Source organism: Aphelocoma coerulescens, chromosome 17 (genome assembly GCF_041296385.1).
Source record: "Aphelocoma coerulescens isolate FSJ_1873_10779 chromosome 17, UR_Acoe_1.0, whole genome shotgun sequence".
NCBI lineage: Eukaryota > Metazoa > Chordata > Aves > Passeriformes > Corvidae > Aphelocoma > Aphelocoma coerulescens.
In genome coordinates, this window is record NC_091030.1 from 7,431,203 (window position 1) to 7,458,163 (window position 26,961).

General features: G+C 56.2%; 1 protein-coding gene across 2 annotated transcripts; it reads right to left on the bottom strand.

Annotated features, from left to right (window-relative positions):
• Positions 1-73: 73 nt before the first annotated feature.
• On the bottom strand, positions 74-24,104 carry SARDH (sarcosine dehydrogenase). Of its 2 annotated transcripts, none has more exons than XM_069031477.1 (22): positions 23,830-24,104; positions 23,642-23,754; positions 22,654-22,975; positions 21,918-22,096; positions 21,251-21,430; positions 20,784-20,907; positions 20,496-20,596; positions 19,274-19,378; positions 18,766-18,895; positions 16,651-16,737; positions 16,445-16,535; positions 14,573-14,714; positions 12,284-12,367; positions 11,605-11,718; positions 10,964-11,102; positions 10,305-10,418; positions 8,290-8,437; positions 7,675-7,768; positions 3,341-3,503; positions 2,900-3,068; positions 2,339-2,474; positions 74-1,474 (listed from the first exon to the last, which is right to left on the bottom strand). In XM_069031477.1, the coding sequence occupies exons 3-22, from the start codon at positions 22,967-22,969 to the stop codon at positions 1,349-1,351; spliced, it is 2,742 nt and encodes a 913-aa protein (XP_068887578.1). In that variant the 5' UTR covers positions 22,970-22,975; positions 23,642-23,754; positions 23,830-24,104; the 3' UTR covers positions 74-1,348. The 2 variants fall into 2 exon arrangements, with proteins under 2 accessions (XP_068887578.1, XP_068887576.1); XM_069031475.1 differs by having other exon boundaries at positions 23,642-23,757.
• Between the last annotated feature and the right edge of the window lie 2,857 nt (positions 24,105-26,961).

Here is a 26,961-nt window from a genome sequence, read left to right on the forward strand (position 1 = left end):
ACAGGGCCACAGCCACCCCTCCCCTGCCCTCCGCCTGCCAGAGGGAGTGCAGTCACCTCCTATTCAGGAGAAATTCATCTCAATCTTGTTTTTTAATGTTTTCAGTAAAACCAAAGCATTTCAGAGTTCACGCTCTTGCCCGTGGCACGAGGGTAAGGAATTGAAATCAGCTCTAAAGCGGGTATGACCCAGGCAAACCTAGTCAAGGGAAATAAAGGGAAGAGCAGGGAGTGACATTATTTCTTCAGGCGGGTGAAAGCTTCAGCAGAGAGCCCAGCGAGGGGACCAGAGCAAGGGATGGTGATGGACACGGGCTGGGAGTTGCTGATCCTTCCCTTCAGTCCAGGCCATATGCATGTGAGGCCAAACCTTCCCTGCTGCCCCCAAGGCTGGCTCTGAGATGCCAGAGGCTCCAGGGGTTTGAGCTCAGGGCTCAGCCCCTGCCAGCATCCCCCTCTCCATCAGGAATTAAAGGAGCCACCTCCAAGGTGACCTTCGGGAAGGTGCCACAAGGGACCAGGGAGCTGCCAGTGGATGGGGCCAAGGGCAGCTGTGGGGTCAGTGCCCCCGTTGGCCACCTTACACCACAGCCTGTGCCAGGAGCAGCCCAGAAAAATTGTGGCTGCCCCTGGCAGTGTCCAAGGCCAGGTTGGACAAGACTTGGAGCAACGTGGGACAGTGGAAGGTGTCCCTGCCCGTGGAACCCATGGAATGAGATGAGCTTTAAGGTCCCTTCCAACCCAAACAATTCCATGATTCCATGGTTTTATGACACACAAACAGCACTGGCAGAGCAGAACCCACATCGTGAGCCTGGACAATGACCCTGTGCTCCTGCCCCTTCCCTCCACGGCCCCCACCCCAGCACGGAGCCCCAGGGCACAGCCAGGATGAGGTGACACCCATGGGAGTGGGGATGGACGCAGCAAGGGAGCAGAGGGACGGCAGGTTTGGAGGCTCCAGCTGTAATAACAGCAGAGTTGGTTTAAAAAAAATTCATTTCCAGGCAGCCTGAAACTACATTTTGGGGGGGGGAAAAAGAGTTTCCAGCAAAGTCAAAAATTGAAACCACTTAATGTGCAGTGAGACCAAACGCTGTTTGCAGGCCAATTAACCCGGGGAAAACAATTATTGCTGCAGTGGCAGCGCTTCGCTTGGAGAACAGCGCATCAGAGCCTTTGGACTTTTTGGAATCTCTTCCTCCTCTCCCTTCTAATCGGACCCAAATTTACTTGGCGAGTTCCAGGCGGGTGCCCGGCCCTTGCAGCTGACCCCGGAGCCAGCTGGGGCACACGGGGCCGGGAGTTCAGCCGGCAGCTCCTCTTCCCTCTCGGCATCCGCAGCAGCCTCAGTAAAAGCCCTTCACGCGTTTGTTGTCGGGGTCGAACGGGGACTTGGTGTGAGCCTGGGCCGGGAAGGTCACTCCCATCCGCTCCAGCTCGTAGCTGCCACTCTTCACAAAATCCAGGGAAACCTGCGAGGCAGAGCCATGGAAAAACAAACCCCTGTAGGACGCCAGCATCCCATCTCCATCCCTGGGCAAGCTCCCACCCGCCCCACAGATCTGCTCCCTGCACAAAACGCAGCTCTACCATCCCAAGAGGAGGTGCAGAAAGGAGGAAAAGAGCTGTTAAAAGCACTCTGTTAAAAAAAAAAAAAAAAAAAAAAAAAAATCAGTATTTGAAATTTTTTAGGTTTCTTTTTTTTTCCCCCTGTGGAGGTACACGATGGAAAGAAAAAAGGGGAAAGGAAAGGGGAAAAGGGAAAAAGGAGATGAAAATGGAGAGGCAGAGGAGGAACATTCATCACTGGGAGAAAAAGGGGTTCCCAGGGGCAACCGGCCCACAAACCCACTTGCCTTGGGGCTCTTGCAGGGATGCAGGATGAAAAGTCAAGGCAAACAGGAGCAGGAATCACAGCACACACACAGCTCTTAGTCGGCACAGAGACAGACCCTGGAGATGCCACCCCGACCTCTGCCCACAGCACATCGCTTAATGAGGGCGCCTGACTGATTACCCACGAGCCTCCCAGGGTTAATTAAGAGCCTGCCCTGCTCCTATTGGCCACGGCTCCCTACAACGTGAGTTAATCCACTACTGCAATTAAATATTCGGTTGCAATTAACACCCGAGGCAGCACTTGAGCCGTGCTGGGACCTCCCACAGTGACAGTGGGTGACACCAGCTTTGCCAGCGAGCCGTGACACCCCTCACCCTGCGGCCGGCACGGGGGAAGCAGGAGGGAGCTGCTGGTCTGCCCGTCCCCGCAGGTGACAGCAGCGGGTCCGTGCGGCTGCAGGCAGCGAGGCTCGGGCATCCCGGGGCTCCGCACTCACCGGGCCGCCCGCGGGGTCACGGATGTAGCCGTAGGCGATGGTTTTGTCGATGGCAAATCCAAAATCTGCCCGCCGGATGTGGCCGACCACCTTCCCGTCCCTCCAGACCGCCTCCAGGCCGAACATGGGCACCTTCCTGCACGGCACGGGCAGAGCTGCCACAGCACAGCCCCACCACGGGGCGGAGGGGTTTGGGGGGACTCTGGCTCTGCCCCAGGCCAGCCCAAGTGCCAGGGCTCCCACTGCCCACAGGCTCATTCATCTCCCCCTGCTGAACCCGAAGTCCCTCCAGCCCGATTTGCAAAGCCTCCCACTGCTCAGGGCGAAACAAGATCAACCCCATCACACCGCTCACAGCTCCCATTAAACATCCACCAGGGGATTTACGGTGGGATTTAAATTAGAGATGGAATTAGAGCACGGAAAACAGCTGAGCTGGCTCTCAGCCGAGCCCCACGTGTGCCAGGTGTGGCACCTGTGTGTGTGCACACGGGGCTGGGTGGGCTCGGTGCTGCTCCAGGGGTGCTCCTGGGCTGGGAGCAGACCCAGCAGGGTACTCACTCCTCCGTGGTGAAGCACACGAGGCGGCGGAAGATGCCCTTGGCTTTCTGAGCCTCCACAGCCTCCCGGCCCAGGAAGGGGATGCTGGACTTGAGCTTGCAGGTGAAGGCCAAGCCTGCTTCTAGCGGGGTGTCGTCGGGGCGCAGGTCTGCGTGCCAGTGCCTGTACCCTGCAGGGAGCAAGCAGGGTCACCCACTGATCTCTGTCACAGCACCAGGACACCGAGAAATCAGCCCTGCCCCCTGGACACGTGCTGCCCTTCATTCACTTGGCCCTGGATGAAACACCCTCGAGAGGAGCCCACACTGGGGAGGTGTCACCATTCTGAGACTCTGCCGCACCTCCAGCCACACTGACCCACCCTGAAGCTGGGAAAAGCTCCTTGCCCTGGTTCCCCTGCTGGAGGAAAAGCAGAGAGTGCTGCTGGAAGGAGGAAAGGACCTTTCTCAATGCTGAGGCTGTCGATGGCTCTGTAGCCGGCGTTGGCGATGCCGTGCCGGGCTCCTGCCTCCATCACCGCCCGGTAAACCTTCACACAGTCAGCCCTGGGCACGTGCAGCTCCCAGCCCATCTCGCCCACGAACGACAGCCTCATGGCACGGACCTGCAAAGGCAAGAGGTCAAACATCCCTGCAGTGGAGCTGGGCTGGGCAGGGTGGCAGAGGCCACATGCGCCCATATCGGGGAAAAGCCAGCTTTGCCTGGGAGCCCTGTGGTGGAAGGCAGCTCTGTGCTCTCCCTCATGCACGAAGCCAGGGTCAGACTGAAGTTCTCATCTCTGCACAACCTGTGCCTGGCACCTCAAACCCAGCTCCCGTCAGTGCCAGTGGGCAGAGGTGGCTGCTGGCAGCATCCTCTGGCTATGGAATCCAGGGCTGAGGTTAGATGTGATGCTCCAGCTCCAGTCGGGCTTTTGTCTCCCTCTGCTGATCCATTGAGACAGGGAAGCTGGTCCCCAGCAGGACTGTCCTACTTTTGGGGCACTTCATGACTACCGTCCCTCCTCCAGGGGTGTTCCCTTCTTGGACAGTGCTCCCACAGCAGAGGCACCCAAAGGCTCCTGGGCAGGGGCTGAGCCCAGTGTCCTGACCCACATCCCATTCCCACCAGGAATGCTCAGGTTTCCCCACGGAGGTCATGTCCCAAAGCTGTGCTGCCAGGTTGGCTCCTCACCAAATCCATGAAGCCCCAAGGAGGAATGAGCAGATCGGCACGAGGGACTCAGTGCTTCTCCAGGGAAGCCTCGTTCCCAGGGATGGAGCCTGCCTGCAATCCCAGGGAACAGACCATGCTGGCACTGCAGGCCCGTGTTCCCCCAGCTTCTCACCCAGGCAGCCCTGCCTGCACCCTCCTGCTGTCCCTATGAAACCATCTCCATTCCCAAAGCTTTCCAGGCCAGCTGGGACCACCCCAACGCAGCCACCTTCCCTGGAGACAGCCCCTGAGCCTGAGCTGCCTTTCCCTCTGATTCATCCCATCGCATTTCTCCTCTCCCTCCCCCACAAACCCCCTCTGGTTCATCCCTTCAGATACACATCCCCTGCAAAGGCAGAGCTCGCTTTGGGAGAGAGATTAACTCCAGAGTTTCGCTCTGGATTGTGACCTGGCCTTTTAACAAAGCAGTTTTCAGCTCAGAACACACTTCCAGGCTGGTCCTGGTGGCTTTGGGGCTGGCTTGGCCATGGTTGGGGCAGAAGCTGCATTTTTCCATTTGCTGAGCTCTGGTGCCAGCTGTGCTCTCTAATCCCGGGGACAAATGCAAACAGACACCAGCAGCTGCTGCCCAGAGCAGGCAGAAGTGCCCAAGGTCTGCCTGGGTTCTGTGCTGCCAGCATGGCCAGGGGGCACGGCTGGGAACCCAAATCCATTCCTGCTTCCCCAAGCAAAAAAATCAGGTCCTCAAGCAGAATTTAAGGCAGCTTGTAAGAAGCTTTAACCTCTGCAGTAGGAGTGGGGAGGAGGAGGGAACACACAGGATGGGGAATTTATTTTGAGGAGCCATGCCAGGAGCCCCTCCCTGCCCTGGTCCTGGCACAGCCCCACAGCCAGGCACAAAGGCTGGCAATCCCTTGCCCAGGGGCACAGGCAGAGGGGGCTCAGAGGAGGCTTTTCCTCTACACAAAGGTGTCATCTAATTAGGGAACAGCCAGGGATGAGGCTGCTGCAAGCCACCTTCTGTCTTCATTGCGGCAGGAGATGCTCCGGGGATTGACAGGCAACTTCCCGGCTCATTAACCCTGTCTGTGACTGCAGCTAAAGTGCTCTTTACAACCAAGAGCAAGTTACTCCTGGGAGAAGCTTCCTCTCAAACCACTGCTGCTCGGTAAGGATGAGCATCCCAGCAAGAGCAGTGCCCCACAGAAAAGAGGTATCCTTGGAAAACTGGGGTGCCAGTGATCAGCTCGGCACAGGGAGGGATTGGGGTTGCCCCCTCGTGTGTGTACCCCAGGCAGGATTCACATCCCACCACAGAGGGGAATGCCAAGGGTTGGACTCAGCAGTTCTGCTGGATTCCCATAGGAACAGGTTTTTCAGCTGGAGCTGTGAAATAGAATCAGTTCCTGGGTTTTTGTGCAGCGATTCAAAAGCATTCTAAGTATTGTAGAATAGGAAAACCTGAACTTTCCCCTGTCTCCAGCAGTGAGATTCAAAGGGGGACCTTTCTCTGCTGTTTCATACAATGAGAGACTCTATATATAAACTCACAAACCAATCCATAATTTCCAGAGTCATTAACGCTGCTGGAACTCTCCTTTGACTCCAGCTGATTTTGTTCAACTACGAGTTAATGCAGGGAAATCTCAGTGATAACTTTTTTGAGATGCTGGGTTCAGTTTAATCCCCTTGGAAGGCGATAATATCAGCAAGGGCTTCAGCCTGCTGCCCTGAGAAATCCTCCCACTCTGATTCCAGTGTGGGATGGAGTCCCTGGTGTTCATTGTCCAGTGGGACAAAGGAGACCTCCTGAAGGGTGGCCCTGGCAGCAGGCAGGGAATCCCCTCCCAGCCCACACCCCTCAGGCAGGAAAGCTTTTCTCTGTCCATCAGGGAGTTTACACTCCAAAGAACCCGCAAAACTTCTGCCAGCTCTGTCTCCCTTGAGGGACCAGATTATTTTTTACAAACTTGAGGTGAAATGCAAATAAACTCATCACACCTGTGGAGACTGGAGCATTTCTGCACCTTTCCTGGGGGATAAGCAGATTATTACAAGATGATATCGGCCTGCTACAGGCTGACAAGAGAGGGTGTGGGGAGGATTAATGGAGACTAAAATCCAGCAGTTTGGACAACCTGCACCAGTGGATTGGCTTTGAAGTCCCCCAGGCCACGGTTCCCCTCCAAGTGACCCTGGACTTGCTGTGGGTTGAGCTGTTGGGCACCCAAAGCCCAGGGTGCACTCATGGAGATGGTCTGGAGATTAATCTGACTTGGGCAAAGTCTGTGCCTTAGTTAAACCACCTTAAGGCCTGGCCAGGCTCTTGCTCATAAATCAAGACGCCCTAATTTGATTTAGCAGCAATCCCTTCAGCAGGCAGCTGCAGTCGAATTAAAGCCATTTTAATTCTGAATGAAAAGTGGCCGCACGTGGCTTAACCCAATTTCCTCAACATCCAGCCTGCTGCAGCTCCCGGCTCTCCTGCTGCCTTTTATGAGATTTACTGCTTCACCTTCACCTCCTTCATCCCCCACCAGGCACCAGCCCGAGAGCCAGAGCGAGTCCTGGGCACCGTCCCTCCTCCCAGCTGGCTCATCCAGCAGGAGAAGGATACCCTGGGATCAAGGCCTGCCCAGATTTCCCATGGGAAGGATGGGGTACAAACTCCACCCTCTCTTCCAAAGTGTTTTTGCAGCCATAGGAATATTTCATGTGGGATAACCATCACTGAGAAACCAAGGCAGAGTTTCTCGGGGAAACCTTGCAAAAGCTTTTCCCCGATACCCAAAGTTGCCAGGTGCAGGTTTTCCCAGGACGTTTCTCCTTTGAGAAAATAACACTTCATGGTCACCAACTCTTCTATTTAGGGTGTTTCAAGCAGGCTCAATCAGCAGCTTCAGGGCCTATGTGAGCCCTGGAGCCCAAGCAGAAGCAGGATCATCTGTGCCTGTACAGGAAGCTTAGGGCTGTCAGGCTTCTGCTGTGATCAAACACAGCAGCTGCCAGGCTGCCCAGTCCCTACTGCCAGTACCTGACAAGATTTACATTAAGTTGTCCCCATTTTTTTTATGAGGAGGGGGAAATGGAAAGTGTCTGGAGTGTCAGGTAGATCTCATCAGCACTGCTCACCCTAATCCATGGAGACATCTCTCGTTCCTCTGGCATCACTGCAAAGCCATGAGTCACCCCGTCCCTTCCCCAAGCTCAGCCCAGGCTGTGGCACCACTGGGAGGGCTGGGAGAGTGGGGTGGCACCTGGCAGGCAGTCAGGGAGGGAAACACCCCATTCCCACTCTGGGTTTTGACCTTTTCCAACAAAAACCACAACAAAACCTCTGCAATAATGGGGAGACACATTCCTAACAGAGGGAGATGGCACAGGGTGCCCAGAGCAGCTGTGGCTGCCCCATCCCTGGAAGTGTCCAAGGCAAGGTTGGACGGGGCTTGGAGCACCCTGGGACAGTGGGAGGTGTCCCTGACATGGCAGGGGTGGAATGAGATGGGCTTTCAGATCCCTTCCAACCCAAACCAGTCTGGGATTCTACTCTTGGCTGTGCAGGCTGCTGGGTTCTCAGAGCCCAGAGCTCTCTGGGAGCTTGAGGAATGGCCCCTTCCTACCTTGCATCCTGCAGCCGTGGTGATTTTGTGTGTGGAGAAGGGGAAGGCCTCGTTGCTGAGGTCGGTGTCAAGCACTTCTTGGAGGACAACACGGCTGTGGGGAAACAGCAAAGTGGGTGCAGTGAAGGGACTCAGCTCCCAGCCTGCCCTGAGGGTTATCCCTACAACTTTCTCCCTCATCTTTCTGGCAAGACAGACTTCTCACTCCAAAGAGGAGCTGGGGTGGCTGATGTGCAGTGCTGTGGGAGCCTCAAAAGAAATTTCAGTCCCATGGAAAATGGAGTGTTACCCTAGCTGGGTCAGCACTCATTGTCATGGGGCTCACACCTACCCCTGCCCAACGTGGGGACCTGCACCTGAGGCTAACCCCCCTCCATCCCTGAATCCTTCCCTCCATCCCTGAATCCTTCCCTCTATCCCTACATCCCTCCCTGTATCCCTGCATCCCTTCCTGGATCCCTCCCTCCACTCCTGCATCCCTCCCTGCATCCCTGCATTCCTCCCTGCATCCCTCCCTCCACCCCTGCATCCCTCCCTCCACCCCTGCATCCCTCCCTGCATCCCTCCCTCCACCTCCCCACAGTCAGGTTGCAGGGAGGGGGCCACACCGCTCACCTCAGGGGGCCCTGGATGCTCATCATGCCCAGCTCCTCCGAGCAGTCGAGGAGTTTGCACTGGAATTTCATGTCCTGCAGCACGGTGGTGATGTGGGACCAGTTGTGCTGGGCCACGGCCCCGCCAATAGCCAGGTAGTAGCCATCCCCTGGAAAACAGCCCCGGGCAGCCTTTCAGGGCTGAAAGTGCTGGGCTGGGTGGGTTCTGCTCTGCAGAGCCTGAAGTGCAGCCCTGAGTCTCTCCAGCTTGCACAGCCCCGAGTGGGGACTGCCAAAAAAAGGGGGGGTTAAAGAGTAGTGGGATTAGGGAAGGCTTTGGGGCTCTGCTAACTGCTTTTTGTGGGGCTCAGCACAGTGAAAACCAGTAAAAGTGAGAGTTTGTGTGAGCATCACAGGAAAAATCTCCATGAGACCAACAGCACTTTTGTCCCAGTACAGAACAGAGCCTCAAGTGTGGGGGGAGCTGTGAGCTACAGGTGGGAGCAGGGAATGCTGCTGAGGCCTTAAGAGGCCTCCTAGAAACAGAGACTAGACAGGAGTAAGGGAATAAAGGCAGGTATTTATTTGAAAGGCCTTCAAAGGTACCCCTGGGGAGCCTGAGGCTGTTCTCAACATGGACCCCGAGATGGACGGCAGGGCACGAGTTCTTCACACTTTTATAGGTTTGGTTCATTGGCATAGCAGGGTTCATTCTCCAATTAAAGCTTCAGTTAATGAGGTAATTTTCCCTCCGCTTGCCCTCCCTTTAGAAGCTTTTGGTTTATAGTTTTAGGGCCTAGGACGGTCTGGGTGTCCTTGGAGAGCAGGCCTGGAGAGGCTTTGTTATGTCTGCCTGGCACCAGAGAGCAGAAATGAACAGGCTCCAAGGAACTCCAGAGTTACACACCAGGCAGTGCAGGATTTGAAAAATAGAAAAATTAAAACCTAAGGCATCACTGCAGTGACCAGCCCATAACCAGTGTGAGGATTGTACTGTACACAAGGAAGAATTTCATCTCCTCAGTAATCCTGGGCGGAAAAATCCCGAGGGATGGTGTTTGAGAGCTGATTAATATGTAATCAATCTTCCCGCTGTCTTTCCTGCCACTACGAAATTGCTCTCTGGTATTCTGTCATAATGGTAATAAGTGCAGCCACCTACTGTAACTGGAAAAATAGACTTTGCTGTGATTAAACTCCTCCAGTGCCCGACAGAACCTGCAGCTCCGCCAGCCACTTCCCACCCTGCTTCCTGTGCCAGGGTCCCAGACAGGAGGGAAGAAGGATTCTCCCACAAGGAAGGGATGAAGTCACTGGCACCCCACGCTGCTGGGACAAACAGGGTGAGATTGCCCCAGAGCTCACCTGAAGGTGGCACAGCGCGGGGACAGGGCTCTGTGGCACCGGCCACCCAGTGCACACGCTGTGCTTGGCCACAGGCGAGCTCAGCATCCTCCTCCGCAGCTGCCTAATGCCATTTCTGCCCCCAGGGCCGCTCTGCTGCCTTTCAATCCCCCTTAATTGCAGCTGATAAGGACTCGGACAGAGGTCAGAGCCGCCAGCCGGAGCTGGACAAACCCAATAACAGCGATGAGCAGTGCAGGGCCCCGGGGACAGGGGCTGTAATCGGGTTACGGGGACCGGAGGAGAGAGGTGGAAAAAGCCAGGTGGCTGCCATTAGGAAAATGCAATCACCCCCGTGCCTGCAGCCCCTCCAGCGGGGCAGGGATGGAGGAGGTGCTGGAACGAACCTGCCCAGGACTGGAAAGGGTACATTGTGACTTGCACAACGTGGCTCCCTCTCAGAGGGAGAAAAACACCAAAATTCCCTTTCCTGAGGCAGCAGAGCTGAGAGGAGGCAGCTGCACACAGCAAGAGTTACCTTCACCTGTTAAAAACCCCAACATTCTATTGTAGCAAAGGAGTTAAATCCAAAATTTGTGTGCATTGACACAGCTGAAAAGGCTGGGAACTGAATGGAGTCAGCGCCCGCAGGAACGCTCCCCCCTCCAGCATCCTCGGGCTCGGGGCTTTTACCTTCAAAAGCTGGGGCCAGGGGGGACCCCGGCGCCCCGGGGCTGATCCTGCTGACGGTCAGGTCGCTCTCCACGCCGCCCTGCCGGTTCAGCATGCAGGTGTACACGGTGGAGCCTGCCGAGGGCACACGGGCACCGCTGCCCATCAGCCAGCCCCGGCACGGAGCCGTGGGGCAGAGGGAGGTGGGCAGCAGCAAGATGCGTCCCCATCGTTAAATCATCCGCCTGGCTTTGCCCTGACCCAGCCTGGGTGTGCCAGCAGCAGGAAGGGGAAAGGAAGGAGGCTTTTTCCCCTTTCCTGTGTGAAGAGCTGAACTTGCATCCTTGGAAAGGCTGCTTCGGAAAAGGGAACAACGAACCACAGCTGGCGGGGGCTGTGCTTGATTTACTCCAGCACCCATCGCAGCTCCAGATGTGAGCCACAGCTGGAGCCAGAGGGCCAGAACCCCCTCCCTCATCCCCGAGGGAGCATCTCCGAGCACTGAGCCCCTGTGCAAACGAGGCAGGACCCAGACTCTGGTGAGAACAGGGAGAGCAGCCTCTCCCACACCCTTCCCATACCCTCTGCAAAGGCAGCATTTAGAGGAAAAGCCAGTCTGGGTTCCCCTGGGTTGTTCTGGGGTGTGATTTCCCCAGCAAAATGAGGAGCTGAGCCTGTACCTGGAGCTTTGCTCACATCAGCACTGAACAGCCAGTCGGCTGCTTTCGTAGCTTCAGGCCCAACCAGGTAGAATTTCCCAAAATAAGACATGTCAAAGAGAGCCAGGGCGTTCCTGCACGTTAAACATTCATTCTTGATCTGCAATTAAAGCAAACACGGCGCTAAGGCTGAGCCATGCTCTGAGCCCACAAAGGGAAGCACAAATCAAACCATGTACATAACGGGAAATGATACCAGGACACTCGCCCGGTGCCTTTAAAGGCTGCACAGCTTCAAAATGCTCCTGAAAGAATCAGGTATTCGCTGGAGTGAGCCTGACAGGCCATCCTGAGTGCCTGATCCCATTCCTTACCTCACTAACTCAGTGACAGTTATCATTAATAACACCTGAATTTCATCAAATTGAATTTTTTTTCCCCCAAGCTGGTCTCAACGCTTTAGGAGAGCAGCAGCATAATTCCCATGGACTCTCCCCCGAGGTTTCTGAGCACGGGCCACACATTTCTCTTCATACTTTTGGAACATTTTTCCCAGTTTGGGAGCTTCCCCTCCCTCTGAGCATCACCAAATCCACCCAAAGCAGCTCCCCCAGTTCCCTGGCAGCTCTGGCAGGGCAGGAGGGGCTGCCAGCCCCACTCACGATGTCGTGGTGAGGGGGGAAGTCGAAGGTGTACTCGTCCCCCAGCAGGCGGTTGTAGGCGTAGTCCCTGTGGCGCTCCCGGCCGTAGGCGCCGTAGTAGTCGTAGTCCAGGACCTGGGGGAGCGGTGGGAGCACAGGGATGGGGAGGAAGAGGATGTGAGGCCGAAGCCAAAGGACTCCGTGCCATATTCACCCCACTCCAGGAGAGCTGGCTGTGGTGGTGGGTCCCCATCCTGGCAGTGATGGGTTCCCACCCCAACATCCCTGCCCATGGAGATGGATCCTCACTCCAACATCCCTGCCCTCAGTGATGGATCCTCACCCCAACATCCCTGCCCATGGAGATGGATCCTCACCCCAACATCCCTGCCCATGGAGATGGATCCTCACTCCAACATCCCTGCCCTCAGTGATGGATCCTCACCCCAACATCCCTGCCCTCAGTGATGGATCCTCACTCCAACATCCCTCTCCATGGTTATGAGTCCTACCAGAGCATCCCTGCCCATGGGGATGAGTCCTGACCACAAAATCCCTGCCCTCAGTGATGGATCCTCACCCCAACATCCCTGCCAATGGTGAGGGTTCCTACCACAGCATCCCTGCCCTCCCCACCTGGATCCCCACCACAGTTGGTCCCTCCAGGCTGAACACCCCCCACAACCTGTGCTGTTCTTACCGGGGCTGCTCCCCCAGGGCTGAACCAGCCGGGTCTCTCCCAGCCGTGCCTCTCCTGGAAAACACAGCCCTGTCGCAGCAGCTCCTACACAAAAAAAAAAGGGGAGCAAAAAGGTTTTTTAAAAAGCTTTTTGAGCAGCACCCAGGCTGCCCTCCTTGGGTGCAAATGTGGGCTCAAGACCAGACTTGTGACCCCTTGGCTTTGGCTATCAACAGCCAAAATCAGCCCTGCAGTTTGTCTTTTAGAACAGTGTCAAACCTAAGAATTGTCTGATTTTTGTCCCCCTCAGGAAGGATATTTTCCTCAAGGCTGGTCAAGGGGCAAAGATCCACAGCCCAGCTGTGCAGCCCACCAAAACCTGCACTAGGGTGCCCAAATTAGTGACCAGGAGATGCTACGTGCAGACAACAGGATTCCCCACCACGTTTACAGAGTAATTATATAACAACATCTAATATTTACACGACAACCTTCTCATTCCTCCTCTGTGCTCTCAGGAAAATCTCCATGCACGCAATTAATTAGGGATCCATTAAGACATTTCTGTTTGGAGCCTCAGCTCGGAAAAGAGTGGATTTTGTTGAACATCTCAGAAATCATTCAGTGCCTATTTATAAAACACAGCACATGTTCTGGAGCTGCACGGATAAATGCCAGGCTGTCAGTCAAGTGGGCATCGCTTATTAGACATGCTATTAAAAAATAAATTGCATCCTCAGTGACAGAAAACAACTGAGCTGTCAACCAAACACCGGGGGCCGGCGGGCAGGGGTGTCTGTTTTACTGCTTGAGCCTCTGCCCTCCAGTTGGAAGAGGAAGAGGAATGGTGTGATGGCAAACAGAAGCAGGAATGGGCTTGGGAAAGGTGGCTTTGCCAGGGCTGGGATGAGGCTCTGGAGCTGAGTCACCCTGAGCACCTCGAGGGATTTGGGGGGCTCTGAGCTGCTGGTGCAGCAAAATCCTGGGAATTGGGTTTTTCTCTCAACTGCTGCATCTTGAGAGCGTCCAGCTATGGAGATATGTGTGAGGAAGTGGCTGGGAAAGGCAGGAGAAGGAGAAAGCCCTGGGAGCAAAACCACTCAGGGGGTGCTGGCAAAACCATCTCCAGAGGCACATCCCTCTTCCCACATCCCTCCTTGTGTCCCAGCCTCATCCACACTGAGAGACTGTTCTGGGGAGAAGCTGCTGCTGAACCGTGAGCAGGACACGGAGAGCAGGCACAGGAGATTCCTGGGAGCATTCAGCACCCTCAGCCCTCTCAGCTACCCCTGGCACCCACTCAGCCTCGGAGCCCTCCTCTCCCCTCTTCCCTTGCCTCGATCCAGACCTGCTGAGTTCAATATCATGGGAATGCTCAGCATCTCTACCATTAAACTGCCCATGGCCCCAGAACCTTCACAGTGAGCTTTGGGATCCGGCAGGGATCTCCCCGGGATGGATGGATGGAGGGATGGATGGATGGAGGGATGGATGATGGATGGATGGATGGATGGATGGATGGATGGATGGATGGATGGATGGAGGGATGGATGGAGGGAGGGATGGATGGATGGATGGATGGATGGATGGATGGATGGATGGATGGATGGATGGATGGATGGAGGGATGGAGGGATGGATGGAGGGAGGGATGGATGGATGGATGGATGGATGGAGGGAGGGATGGATGGATGGATGGATGGAGGGATGGATGGATGGATGGAGGGATGGATGGATGGATGGATGGATGGATGGATGGATGGATGGAGGGATGGATGGATGGATGGATGGATGGATGGATGGATGGATGGAGGGATGGATGATGGATGGATGGATGGATGGATGGATGGATGGATGGATGGATGGATGGATGGATGGAGGGATGGAGGGAGGGATGGATGGATGGATGGATGGATGGAGGGATGGAGGGATGGATGGATGGATGGATGGATGGATGGATGGATGGATGGATGGATGGATGGATGGATGGATGGATGGAGGGATGGATGGATGGATGGATGGATGGATGGATGGATGGATGGATGGATGGATGGATGGAGGGATGGATGGATGGATGGATGGATGGATGGATGGATGGATGGATGGATGGATGGATGGAGGGATGGATGGAGGGATGGATGGATGGATGGATGGATGGATGGATGGATGGATGGATGGATGGATGGAGGGATGGATGGATGGATGGAAGGATGGATGGGAGCACAGCGGTTTTGGGGAGTGACACAGCTGCAGCCACTCCTTGTGAGCTCCTTTTTGCTGCTGTGAGGGCCAGCCCAGGTCGTGCCCTCACCTCGTGCAGGGGGTCCTTCCTCACGTTGCGTCCTGCCAGCGGCTCGTCGTGGGGGAAGACGACGGAATAGTTCTTGGCGTAGGACTCGTGGCTGCGCTCCCGGATCCAGCGGTTGTTGTCGGTCAGGGAGTGGTGAAACCTCCTGGAAGGCAGGGAGATGGCAACATCTGGATGAGCCCTCCCAGTCATGGCTCTTTTGACCAGACCCAGATGTGAGTGCAGCTGCTGGTGTAAAATTGCTCTTCCTGCTCCAGTTTTGTGGGGAGAGCAAAAGAACCAAGCAGGGCTCAGTGCTGGCCATGCCGTGGTGCTGACCATCGGAGCTGCAGCCCCCACCGAGCTCCCAGCCCCACCCCAGAGCAACTGCGAGTAGAAGACAGCCCTGCTGAGGAGCGGAAATAGAAAAAAAGTGAAACTTGAGGCTAATTCTGCCCCACTTCAACATGGGAACGGCCTCAGGGCACACGCCGGCTTTAAACACAGCCCTGATGAGGGAATAAGTCCTGGACATTCCTTACATTTTTCACCCAGTTCTCCCCAGGCTGAAATATAAATACACCCCAAATCATTTTCAATTCATCTGATGTATTTTCATCTTTCAAACAGAAAAGCTCCTTGAAGGAATGTGCCAGCTCAGCCCATGGTCAGGTTGTTATTCCCAGAGATCTGTAACTCGGGGAGAGCTGCCCTGGGCACAGGTGGCACCTTTCCCAAGGCTGGAGAAAGGGAGCCAGGCAGGGCTTGAAAGACAAGATGTCATTTCTAGGCACTTCTAAAATGATACTTTCAGCTTCCCTCCTTGCTGCCTGGGTGGAGAAAACAGGCAGGGCAGTGGGGCTGAGCCCTGCAAGGGATACAAAGGATGCTCCCCAAGAGTTTTGAGAGTAGCTGCCTCTTCTGCTGGCAGAAGGTGACACATGGCATGTCACCAGCACCCCTGGCTGCCCCATCAGCCTCAGCCCCTTCACCAACGAGCTGAATTCTTGACAGCAGCAAGCGGGCAACAGCTGCCAGATGAAATATTTACAAGCAAATGTTCTGAGAGGATAAATATTGAAATGTGAGGAACAGGGAGTTATTTAAAGAGGAGCTTGGTAATTGTCACCAAAAGGAAGGAATGGGACTGACAGCTTGATGACAGGGCACAGGGGACATGGGAGATGTTTGGGTAATGGAGATGCAAGGGCTGGGAAGCTCCTGGCTGCCCTGAGCAGGGCTGGAGTCCCTCGGTGCAGGTCAGGGGGGCTGTGCTGGTCTGGGATTTCTCCACCTCTCCATCCTCGTCCCGAGCCCAGCTGGTGGAAGGGGGCAGCTGGAGGCATCTCCCCCCAGTCTCTGCAGGCCCCTCAGTCCCCCAGCCCAAGCCAATGTGGCTTTTCCCAGCTTGGCCACTGAAGAAACGAGAGATTTTCAAAGCTTTGTCCCCAACAAGGTGGCTGCTGTCACTGCAGCCCTGTAAGGAAGCCCAAACCCAATCAAAGGTAATCAAGCAAGCCAAAAGCAATTACTGAGCCAACATCTGCACAGTCACAACTCCCAGCCCGGGTGGTGCTGCAGAGGGGGGCCAAGCTGATTGTTGTGCTGTTGAAATCATCCCCCCGATTATTAACTTAGAGGATTAGGCACGGCACTAACTGAACAACAAAACCCAAACGTAATTACCCCGTCCTGCCCCATCAGCGCCATCTCCTCGCGCCTGCTGGAAGTTGTTTGTGTGGGAGAGGAGTGAGGCACACGAGATAAACCCCACGTGGGCACTCGGGACACAGACACTGCCTGGGCATTCCCAATCCAGCATCCAGCCCTGCCTGGAAAGCGTCCCCAGGGAGCACCAGGGATGAGGAGGGAGCTGGGGCAGTGAGGGTGACTTGCCTGATGTCGTAGCCATACATGTCCTTCTCCGGGCGGCCGTGGATGATCCAGTGAGCCAGTTCCCTGCCGCAGCCGCCTCCCAGCATCATCCCTGGGGGAGAGGGGGGCATGCAGATGATGCCAGGAGGCCAAGCACGGCTGTGGAATGCCAGGATTTGCCTGGGATCCGATGCCAGCAGGTGATGATCCCCTCAGGTCTCTCTTACCGGCGCTGTTGAAGCCGCAGCCGAGGAAGAACCCTCGGACCTCCGGAGCTTCTCCCATGAGGGGTTTGTGGTCAGCTGTGAACGATTCTGAAAAACAGAGAGGGGCTGTGCCAGCGAGGCCAGGACAGGGGGGATCACACACCTTGGGGATGTGTCACACACTTTACAAACAGGTTTCCTGCAGCTTCCCATGCTGACCCCGTCCTGCTCCCAGAGAGATCAGTGGGGCCAGAACTGGACCAACACCGAGCACTTCCCAGCACAGGTTTTGGGAGTTAGACTGAAAATTTGGGAAGCAAAATGAATTCCCCTGCACGCAGGGGAAGGTACACGAGGCACTGTGAGGGCTCTTTTTTCCTTCCCAATCCCCCAGTCAAGGGTGCTACACTGATCTGTTTGGTGCTGTGCCAGCCTCTGAGCCCTATTTCCTGGTGGTGACTGTATTCCACCTTCATCAGTTCCTGCTGGGAGATTTCATGACTTTGGTTCAGCTGAGGGACTGCTGGGGATGTCTCTCCTGTGCTCCTAATGTCTCCTGCTGCCAGTGCTTTTCCACAGGGCCATCAGCCCTGGAAATCCCTCTGCAAATCCTCAGCAGGGAGGACAGCAAAGCCCCTGACAGTCGTGTGCAATCCTCCTCCCTGTTTGATGGTGGTCCATCCATCCATCCATCCATCCATCCATCCATCCATCCATCCATCCGGAAGGAGAGAGGGAAGACTGAGTTCAGTGTGGTCTTTCCCCACTCAGCAATGCCCCATCTGTGTCTCCTGATCCCACTGCTCCAGAGAAGGCAGGAGCAGAGCCAGAATATTTCCACTGTCACCAGAGCAGCTCCTCACGTGCCAGCACCCCTGCACACACATTCCAGGCTACAAACTCAGGGAGTTAATGGAGCAACAGCCAGAGCACCTCCCCTGCCAGCACGGCTGACTTTGCCCTGGGATGGGTGGTGAGGGCTCCAGGCACCTTGGCACAGTGACCACAGCAGAGGGGACAAAGCCTTGGCCATTTGCTTCAGCCCAGCGTGACTCAGCTGCCACAGGCTGCTGGTTTCAATCAAGAAGGAGAAGAGGAGGAGAGCTGAGCCTTGGGAAATGACATTATTGTACTACAAAGAGGAGACATTCATCTACCAGCAGCCAGTTCTGCTCTGCTCACACCACAGTGTAATCAAACCACTGGACCCAGGGCCAAGGTCTCCACCTTGTACCAGTCATGTTTGATCTGCTGCAGGGCCAGAGATGTGCCACACTTTCCCCTCATACAACCCAAAGAGCTTCCCTTTAAGTGCCTCAGCAAAAAGGGCTTTATTACAGTTGATTTTTTTAGTGTACAGTGGATTTTAAGGCCGAACCAAGTGTGCAGGGCTCGGGCTCGATGGCTGGCACTGCAAGGATGGCTTTAACTCCACACCAGACTGCCTGGGATGTAAATCTGGATAAATCTCATGTCACTGGACCAGGAGCAAGTAGTAAAAATAATTAGAGAAGATAACACTTGGTAAAATAACAGCCACTGCTTAAAAACATCTGCCCCTTAATTTTCCAGTCCAGCGGCCACAACATCAGCTGGAAATCCATTCACTCCCAGACTGGAACAAGGCAATCAGCTCCCCAGGGAAATGGTTTTAAACTGAAAGAGGGTCAGTTGAGATGATAAGAAATCTATAAGGTCATAGGAAATTATAAGATAGACGTTATTTCCAACAAGGGTGGGGAGGCCCTGGCACAGGGTGCCCAGAGCAGCTGTGGCTGCCCCTGGATCCCTGGCAGTGTCCAAGGCCAGGCTGGACAGGGCTTGGAGGAGCCTGGGACAGTGGAAGGTGTCCCTGCCCATGGCAGGGGGTTGGAATTCGATAATCTTTGAAGATCCCTTCCAAGCCAAAGCATTCTGTGAGTCTCTGGATGTGTGACTCTATTCCTCCACCCAGGCTGGGCCTGGAATGCCACCCCTTGGAAGATGCCACCACTGCAGCCGGACCAGCAGCACTTCCTCTGTGCTCAGGGAGTTCTTCTTCTCCCCAGGTTATAAAGTTGGCCTTTGCCTCCAGCAAGATCCTTGGAGAAACCCAGCCACCACGGTGTCACCACGGTGCCACCACAGCCACGTTACCTGGCCCACAGACGGTGGATTTAATTCCTGTTTTCTCCAGAACTGGCACTCTGTTGACAGCACCTTCAATGTGTTGCATGAAAACATCCCAGTCCAGGTCAAAGAGGCCAAAAGCAAATTTTTCAGATACCTAAAGTTGAGAAACACAAATCAAGACACAGAATAGATGGTGTGAGACCTTCTCACGTCTGGCAGCCTCGGAGAAGATAAGTCGAGGCTGCATTGAATCTCTGCGGGTTTTGGGTTTTCATGAACAATCCAGACAAACCAGAAGTCTGAATTAAGGATAGAGGGATGGGCACAGGGACTTCTGGCTCTCCTGCACTGCATATCTGTGCCACAGACAGCCCCAAAGGGAAGATGCTCCCCCCTGGTTTCCCCACCAGCCACCGGAGGTTGGCACCCGCAGAATGCGGGGGCTGAGCGCTCACGCCTGCGCCCACTCCTCCGAGGTGGCTTCCCTGGAAACCTGCCTCGTTCCCCCAGAAAACCTCCCGGCTCCACTCACCTCCTCCCAGAAGATGGGGTTTGACTCATATCCACCCACGGAAAGGGCATCGCCTTGGAGACGGAGATAGACCGAGGCGTCGTGATCACGAACGTTTGGCATGTTCTGAAAAATGGGGAGGGGGGAGTGCAGGGGTCAGAGGAGGCCAAGAGCTGTGGGGACACCCCTGCAGCACCCAGCGAGGTCCAGGGCACAGGGTGGGCAGCTGCAGCAGTGACGTGCTGAGGATGGGACAAGCAGTGGCTCTGGGTGTTCCCTCAGCGCCGAAATTTGGGCACTTGCGTTGCCCCGAGAGGAAAGCACCCAGCTCAGCTCCAGCAAACCTGGCCAAACCATGCGCAGAGCAGCTTCCACAGACACCTGAGCAGCACCCAGGGGTGCCCTGGGGACGGCGAGCAGCCCCTGTGGTTGATCCTAGCTCAGGAATCATCACTCCTCTGCCACCCGCCTCTGCAGGAGGATGCGGCAGCTCCACGCGCAGGCAGCGGTGCACGAAGAATGAGGGATTTGTTCTCGTGAATAATGGATGGGGAAACATTTAGATAACACTGAAGAATCGGTGTAGGGCCTGCTGCAAGCCGTGTTGACAAGTGGAATTAAGTGGATTGAACGGGAGGCACCGAGGTCTGCGAGCTGCAGCCTCTCCTCTGAAGTCTTCCTGGCTGCGTAGGGCACCGTGGAGTTACTGGGACAGAAATGTAACCGTGGACCATGGCATTTTTACAGCGAGGCACCTCGTGCTGAAAGGTCAGACACAGACCTGGAAACCAATTAATGTGTCACCCTCAGAGTGCTGGGGCCTGAGAGAATGAAGCCTCCTTCAACTCCCGAGCAATTCTCCACAGCCAGATGGCAGGAACAGATTAATCGGGATGGTTTAGGAAAGCTTGGAGAGCTACACCTCTGCCTGCCAGGCCTGGGGCTTGCTCAGAAAGGGTCTGGGATCTTTATGAGGGCTGTTTTCAGACACCAAACACAGAGATCCTGAGGAAAAAAAATTATCCTGCCAGTTGTACCCTCATTAAATATTAAATCTGACTCTGTTCAGGGTGGTCTGCCAGCCCTGCTGAGGGTGTGCACTCCCCCAAGAGCAGAGCCTGGCCTGGCAGGAGGGGAGGGTCCCACAGGTCTGGGGGTCCCTGAAAGGGTCAGGGGTCTTTCTGCCTCTTCAGCCCTGTCCTCCAGGGCAGAGGAGCCGAGCTGCAGCTCGTGCAGGACTGACCTGGATGCCCTCGATGCGCTCGGTCACCACGTAGGCGTGGTGCATCCCCACCAGCGGCACGTGCACGCCCGCCAGCCGGCCCAGGGCCCGTGCCCACACTCCTGGAGAGACAACAACGACCCCAAGCTGAGCCCCTTTCCATCCCCCACACCCCCAGACAGCTGCAGGCGACAGCCACACCGGGGACAAGGACTGGCACAGAGTTTCTGCCTCACGGGAGCAAAGCCACCTGTGAGCTGTGGCCGCTGCCCCTGTCCCACATCTTCCCCCGTGCCCTGCCCCCTGTACCTGCACAGTTCACCACGCAGGGAGTCTGGATGGTCCCGTGGGCTGTCTCCACTGCGTGCACCCTCTTCACCCCAAAATCATCAGTTCTCACCTGGATACCCGTGACCGGGCAGTTCTCGATGATCTGGTGGCAGAGGAAAGGTGGTAGAGTCACAGCAGGGTCACAAGGGTGGGGGGACAACCCACCTCACCTGACATGCAGCCCCCAAATCGGAGAAAAGTGAACCTAAGCAGCCTTCTGAGCACCTTGTCTCGCTCCTAAAAGTCTTTTTTCCACCCTCTCTTTCCCCTGGATCTCACGGTTCCTGCCAGCTTCGTCACTGTGACCCAACCAAGAAGGACAACACCCTCCTCGGGGAAGACCCAAATCTGCAGGAGCAGCTCTGCCCCGGTGGGAAAGGACGAGATGGGGAAGGCAGAGGATGAAACCAACAGGCATTAATGAGTAATTACTAATTAAGAGCTACCGTAGCGCCTCTGGCAGTCGCTGCTCTGGCAAGAGTTGAGCAGGTGCCAGCGGGATCCATGGTGCCATCCTTGGGGACGTACAGGGTGCCATACAGGTCATCGATGTTCATCAGAGGGTACAGGTCCTTGGTCTGTGATGGGGTCAGGACGTGGGACTCCACACCATACACCTTCCCCAGCTGCCAAGGGACAGAAAAACTGGGAGCTCAGGTAAGGAACATTTGCTCATCACTCGCTGCTGAAGGAGGAGGAGGAGAATCCCAGGACAGGTTTATCTCCCATGTGAGGCAAACCCTAAATCCATCATGGGGTGATGCTCAGATTTCAGGGAATATGGCCCCGGATTTGCATTTGAGCTGCCTGTGCAGCTGGAAAAATAAATCTGCACGATGGGGAAAATGATGCTACCGTTGTTTGAACTGTCAAAAATCCATGGTTGGATTTAATTTTGCCGACTTTGGAGCAGTTTGATGGATTTTTGCTGCCTTATGAATCAGGAGGCTGCCCTGGAAGGGCCACTTGCTGCTTTTCAGTGGGAAGCCAGTGAGGGACGGGACATTCAGAGACCTGGGGGCTCCACAGCCCTGGGATCTCCAGCCCTGCTCCCAAAACCCGCCCCCCTCCTGCAGCCCACCCTGCGGGGGACACTCCGGGGCTCCTCCCTACCGACATGAGCCTTTTGTACTCATCCAGGCGCTGCTTGTTGGAGGCGATGAAGAGCCCCCCGTTCTCCACCCAGCCCGTGTGCAGCCCCGTCTCGGCCGGCAGATCCCGGCTGACCACATCCCGCGTGTGCGCCAGCAGCTCCACTTCCACATCGCTGGGACGCAGCTGCCACAGGAGACCTGCGGGGGACACGGCCAGGGTGGCACGGACGCTGTGCCACCTCTCCATCACCCCGAGCGGGGTGCAGAGGGGGTCCCCATGTCCTGCGCGTGTCCTGTGTCACCCTGCGGGGCTCGTGCTCCATCTCGTGGATACGTGGGAAAGCTACAAAGCATCGGTTTCTGTCCTCCTCGGGCGATAAATGAATGGGGGAAAGGGGTTTATGCAGCGGATGGACCCCAAAAGTGACCCCAAAAAAGAGCTTGTATAGCTCTCCCTCCCTGCCAAAGAAAAGTGGCTGAAAGAAGGGGGGAAAATTTGTGGAAATAAAGTGTTTCCTTTTCCTGCAGCCGCATAAGTCTCGGGGCGAAAAAAAAGGAAATTCGGGGGGTGACGTTTAAAAAAAGGTTATGGCAGAAGGAAAACCAGAAATTCTCAACACTTAAAGCCCAAACTCTCCAGCCCATCCAGACGCAGCCCGTGCAATGGATCCACCCCAGGGACAGCGGCTCATCCCAAACCCTGAGCATCCCCGTGCCCACCTCGGGGAGCGCCCGAACCGCGCCCCGCGCCTCACCCGCCGTGTGCCAGGTGGTGCCCGAGGTCAGGCGGTCCCTCTCCAGCAGCACCACGCCGCTGACCCCCATCTTGGCCAGGTGATAGGTGGTCTGGCAGCCCAGGCTGCCCCCGCCGACCACCACCACCTGTGCCGAGGCGGGCGGGGGCCGGCTGGGCTCGCCGCTCCCGGGGCCCTCCTCCTGCAGCGTCTTCTGGTACGGGACGCTCTTCTTGGCCGTGGGGCCCGAGGCGCTGCTGAAGGGCCGGGGGCTTCTCCAGGGGGCTGGCAGGCGGCGGGGGGCGGCTGCCCGCCAGGCACGGCTCATGTAGGACATCTCCACCTGCAAATCCCAAAATCACCTCAGGTGATCCCTGGCCAGCCCCGCTGCTCACCTCACCACCCATCTCTGGATGCTGAGCCCTGGGGCGCGTCCCTGAGTGGGCTGCTGGGATCCCTTTCCAGTGTGCAGCTCCCAAACACCCTCCAGAGGGACCCCCTTAAAGAAGGGGCTTGGGAATTCCCAGGGCACGGCCACCCCGTGCTCGCTCACGCCTCCAGAAACCGCTTTTATTTCCCCACCTGGAGCTCAGGAGCTGTTCGGGCACAGCGAAGGTGCCAGGTTCGCTCCCTGTCAGAGGGAGGTGCAATGGCAGCTGGGGACAAACGGGGACAGATCCAGCCTGCGGACACCGTAACCCCTGCGCGGGCCCTGGCCGAGGGCGCGGCTCGGGATTTGCTCCCGGCACAAGATTTTGGGTGCCCATGAGGGATGCAGTGGGGCCAGCACAGAGCCCCTCCCACACCAGCCACAGGCCATGACCGGAGTCTGCCCTGGGGGTCACCCCACTGAGACCCCCCTCTTGCTGCCACACGGCCCCCAGAGCACCCGCTGTCCCCACGGTGTCCCCACGGTGTCACCCCAAGCTTCAAACTCCCACTTGGAAATCCTGACACCGCAGGAGTTCCCTGGACAGCTCACGGCACATTCCCACCAGGCTCCACTCACCAGCGAGGCTCGCTCTGGGCTGGCTTTCCCTGCCGGGATGTCGTGGGGCCCTTGCCTTCCTCCGATGCTCTCCTCCTCCTCCTTCTCCTCCTCCTCTTCCGTCACCTTGGCCCCTGCTGCAAAAAAATATTAACCAGCACTCGGAGGCGAGCGGAGCCAGCCCGAGCGGACAGAAAAGAGGGACTTACCTCCCTTGTCCCCCTTCTCGTGGCTCTGCTGCTTCCCAAGCGAGACAAAAAGTCCGGCAGAGCAGAGAAATTCAAAACAGGGAGGAAAATGCTGCTTTTCTCCCCGGCTCGGTGCCCAGCAGAGAACAAACAGCCCAGCTGGGGCCAGGGGGACTCGCAGCCTCCCGGGCTGGCTCGGCGCTGGCTGGAGTTGTCAGCTGGATGCCAGAGAGCAAACACGGTGAGGAAAGGCACCATCTGACCCTCCTGCTGCAGTTCCCAGCGGCTGCAGCTGAAGAGCAGAGTTAAAATTGATTTACACCTCTCCTAGGCCAGACCCGAGAGCTCAAAGGGAAGGTGGCAACACCAAAAAAAAAAAAAAAAAAATTTGGAGCTGGGTAGAAAAAGAAGGGTTTGATTTCGATCTGTAAACCTGAAGGTTCGTTGTTCCTTCTGCTCAGGGCTCACCCCTGGAACTCGGGCCTGTCTGGGCAGGATGCACAAGCTCTGCTGAAGGGCCTCATGCCGGTATCTCAGAGAAACAGACGTCAGGGTGGAGTCAGGGTTTGGCTGGTGGTTGGGAGGGATTGGGGTCCCAGCAGCATTATGATCCCCCAGGCATCATCACCAACCCCTGCAGAGCTCTGAGCAGCACAGGGATGGATTTTTGGGGGCTTTAAGCATCCAGCAGTGACCCTGGAAGTGCCTCCTTGCTGCTCCTCAGTCCCTCTGCTCTTGCCGGCTGGACACCCTGTGGTACCCAGTGTGCATCCAGACTCGCCCAGTTTGGGAAGGGTTTGAACAGGACCCGTGGGGTTCACTTATTCCAGCTTTAGCCCCTGTCTCCAGCAGCATTTCCCCTCCTTCTCCCAAAGACAAAACCGGTTTCTCAGTTTTACAGAGCCCCAATTCCCGCAGGCTTCTCCATGGACTGAATTGCTCAGAATAACCACAGAGCTGCAAACAAGTCTAAACTCCTGTTTACAGTGGGGGTTTCTGTTTGACAGGCCAGAACCATTTCATCAGCCTGTCCTAATTATAAATATGACCTTTGGGTTAGACCAGACCTAGAACAATACAAGCCCAAGTCCAGTTCAGCAGCCTGAGCCCTTCACCAAGCTCAGGACGGACAGTGGGGAAAAGTGGCAGCTCCTACAGCGCCCTTGGAGCCCTGATGTGACCCCAGAGCAGGAATGAGGGGGGTTATTTGTTGGGATGGTCAGCCCAGTGTAGAGGGAGCCCACACAGTTCAAGCTGCCCCTATAATTTTTAGGTTCATTCTAAAATAAAGCAGCGCAGTGGTTCTTGCGCCAGCTGGAGTTTTCTAGGTCACAGAAAACGTGGTTAATGGCAGGGATGAGCCAGCCAGGCGTGCTGCAGACTGTCAGCACTGCCTCTGCCACCCCAATCCTCATCCTGATCAGAGCTGTGGGCTCAGCTCTGCCCCACAACCTGAATTTGGGCTTGGGAAACACCACCAGCACATGACCCCGAACCCAAAGCACCCGGATCCCACAGAGTCCTGCTGAGCAGAGCTTTTTGGAGCTCTCCTCTTGGCCACCCCCTGCCTCAGTTTCCCCACCCTGATGGCACAGCAGTTTGGACCCTGTTTTTGGGATGCACTGGGCAGCACGTGAGCTGACCCCCAGCGTGGCAGAGGGAGGTGGCCACGCACTGGCTGGTGGCCACGGGGCTCGAGGGACAACCCCAGGGCCAGGGCAGGTGGCTGTCACACTGTGACAGGAGCTGGAACTGCTGCTGGCAGAGGGCAGCCAGCAAACACAGCCACCCCCACGCCGTGTTTGCTCAGAGCCCGGCTCATGAGGGGCATTTTGGCAGCAGCTGCTCTTGCTGGGGGAAAAAATCAGAATAATAAATAAACTCCCGTGCCTGGTGTGTGCCCCCCCCCACTCCTGGGACGGGCCAGGGGCTGCGCAGGGCTGGAGCCAGCTGTGCTGGCCGTGGCTGGAGATTGATTCTCCTGTTAATGCCCCTGGAATGCTGCTCCTGGTGTGGTTACTGCACCTGGCCGTGGCTGGGCACGGTGGAACAATGCCCCATTTATTCCCGAGCTGTCAGACCCTGCACTGGAGGAACCCCAGGGGAAGATTTTGGCACGAAGCCGAGCAAAGCCTCGGTGGAGGCACCCACCTGCCAGCACCAGCCACTCCCCAAGGGCTCAGTGTCCCCAGCCCCTGGGCTGGCAGGGGTGTCCCCAGAGGCAGGACAGAATGGGAGCAGGGTTTTGCAAAGCCCAGCTCTTGGTTCCAGGCTCCAGTGCTGCATTTGGCAGCCCAGCTGTGCCACGGCCATTCCACCCACCCAGGGCCAGGCTGAGGCTCATCACCAGCAGGGGAGGGCCCAGGCACCAAACCCTGCTATTTCTCACGTGGTGAAAGTTGGAGAGATCCCCTGAGACCAAACAGCCACAAGGAAAGTTTATCCCAGGCAGGATCAGCACCTGGACCAAGCCTAAACACCCGGCTGAGCAGCACCTTCCCAACCCAGCATCCAGAATTTAGGGCCCAGCTCACGTCCCGATTCTCGGAGTAAAACCCCTCTGCTCATGGCTACAGCCCCTTCCAGCTGACCCTGGGAAAAGTGAAGCACTGGGGACTCCAAGGGCAGGAAAAAATTAATGCTCTTAATTAAATGACACGGCAGCTCACGGGGACATCACAGCCCTGCTCGGGGTGAAGCCTCAGGTTTTTATAAGCAACTGTGCAACTTTATTTATTTATTTTATTTACTGCTCTGGAATCTGCTGCTGCCTGCAGGGCCACGTGGGATTCTGGAATGTGGCATTCAGGAGTGATTAAAAGCCATGGAAGATCAGCCTGTCTCGCCCACCCCTGAGCAGGGGCTCAGCTCAGAAAAGGAGTCACAGGAAAGCTCCTGGATGGGACAACTGGAGTGGCAGCTGCTCCAGGAATGAGAAGGAACCTGACAGGCACCACAGGAGGGATCTACTCCGAATTTTGGAGGGGTACAAACACTGTTCATGCCACGAATGGGGAAGGATCCATCCCTGTGAGCACCCATCTCCCAAGCCACCCCAGTGCAGCCAAAGGGGTTTTAGTGACAAGGACCCCGACACGATCCCGAGCCCTCTGGCACAGTAAAAACCATGGCTGGGAAAAAATAAAAAACCTA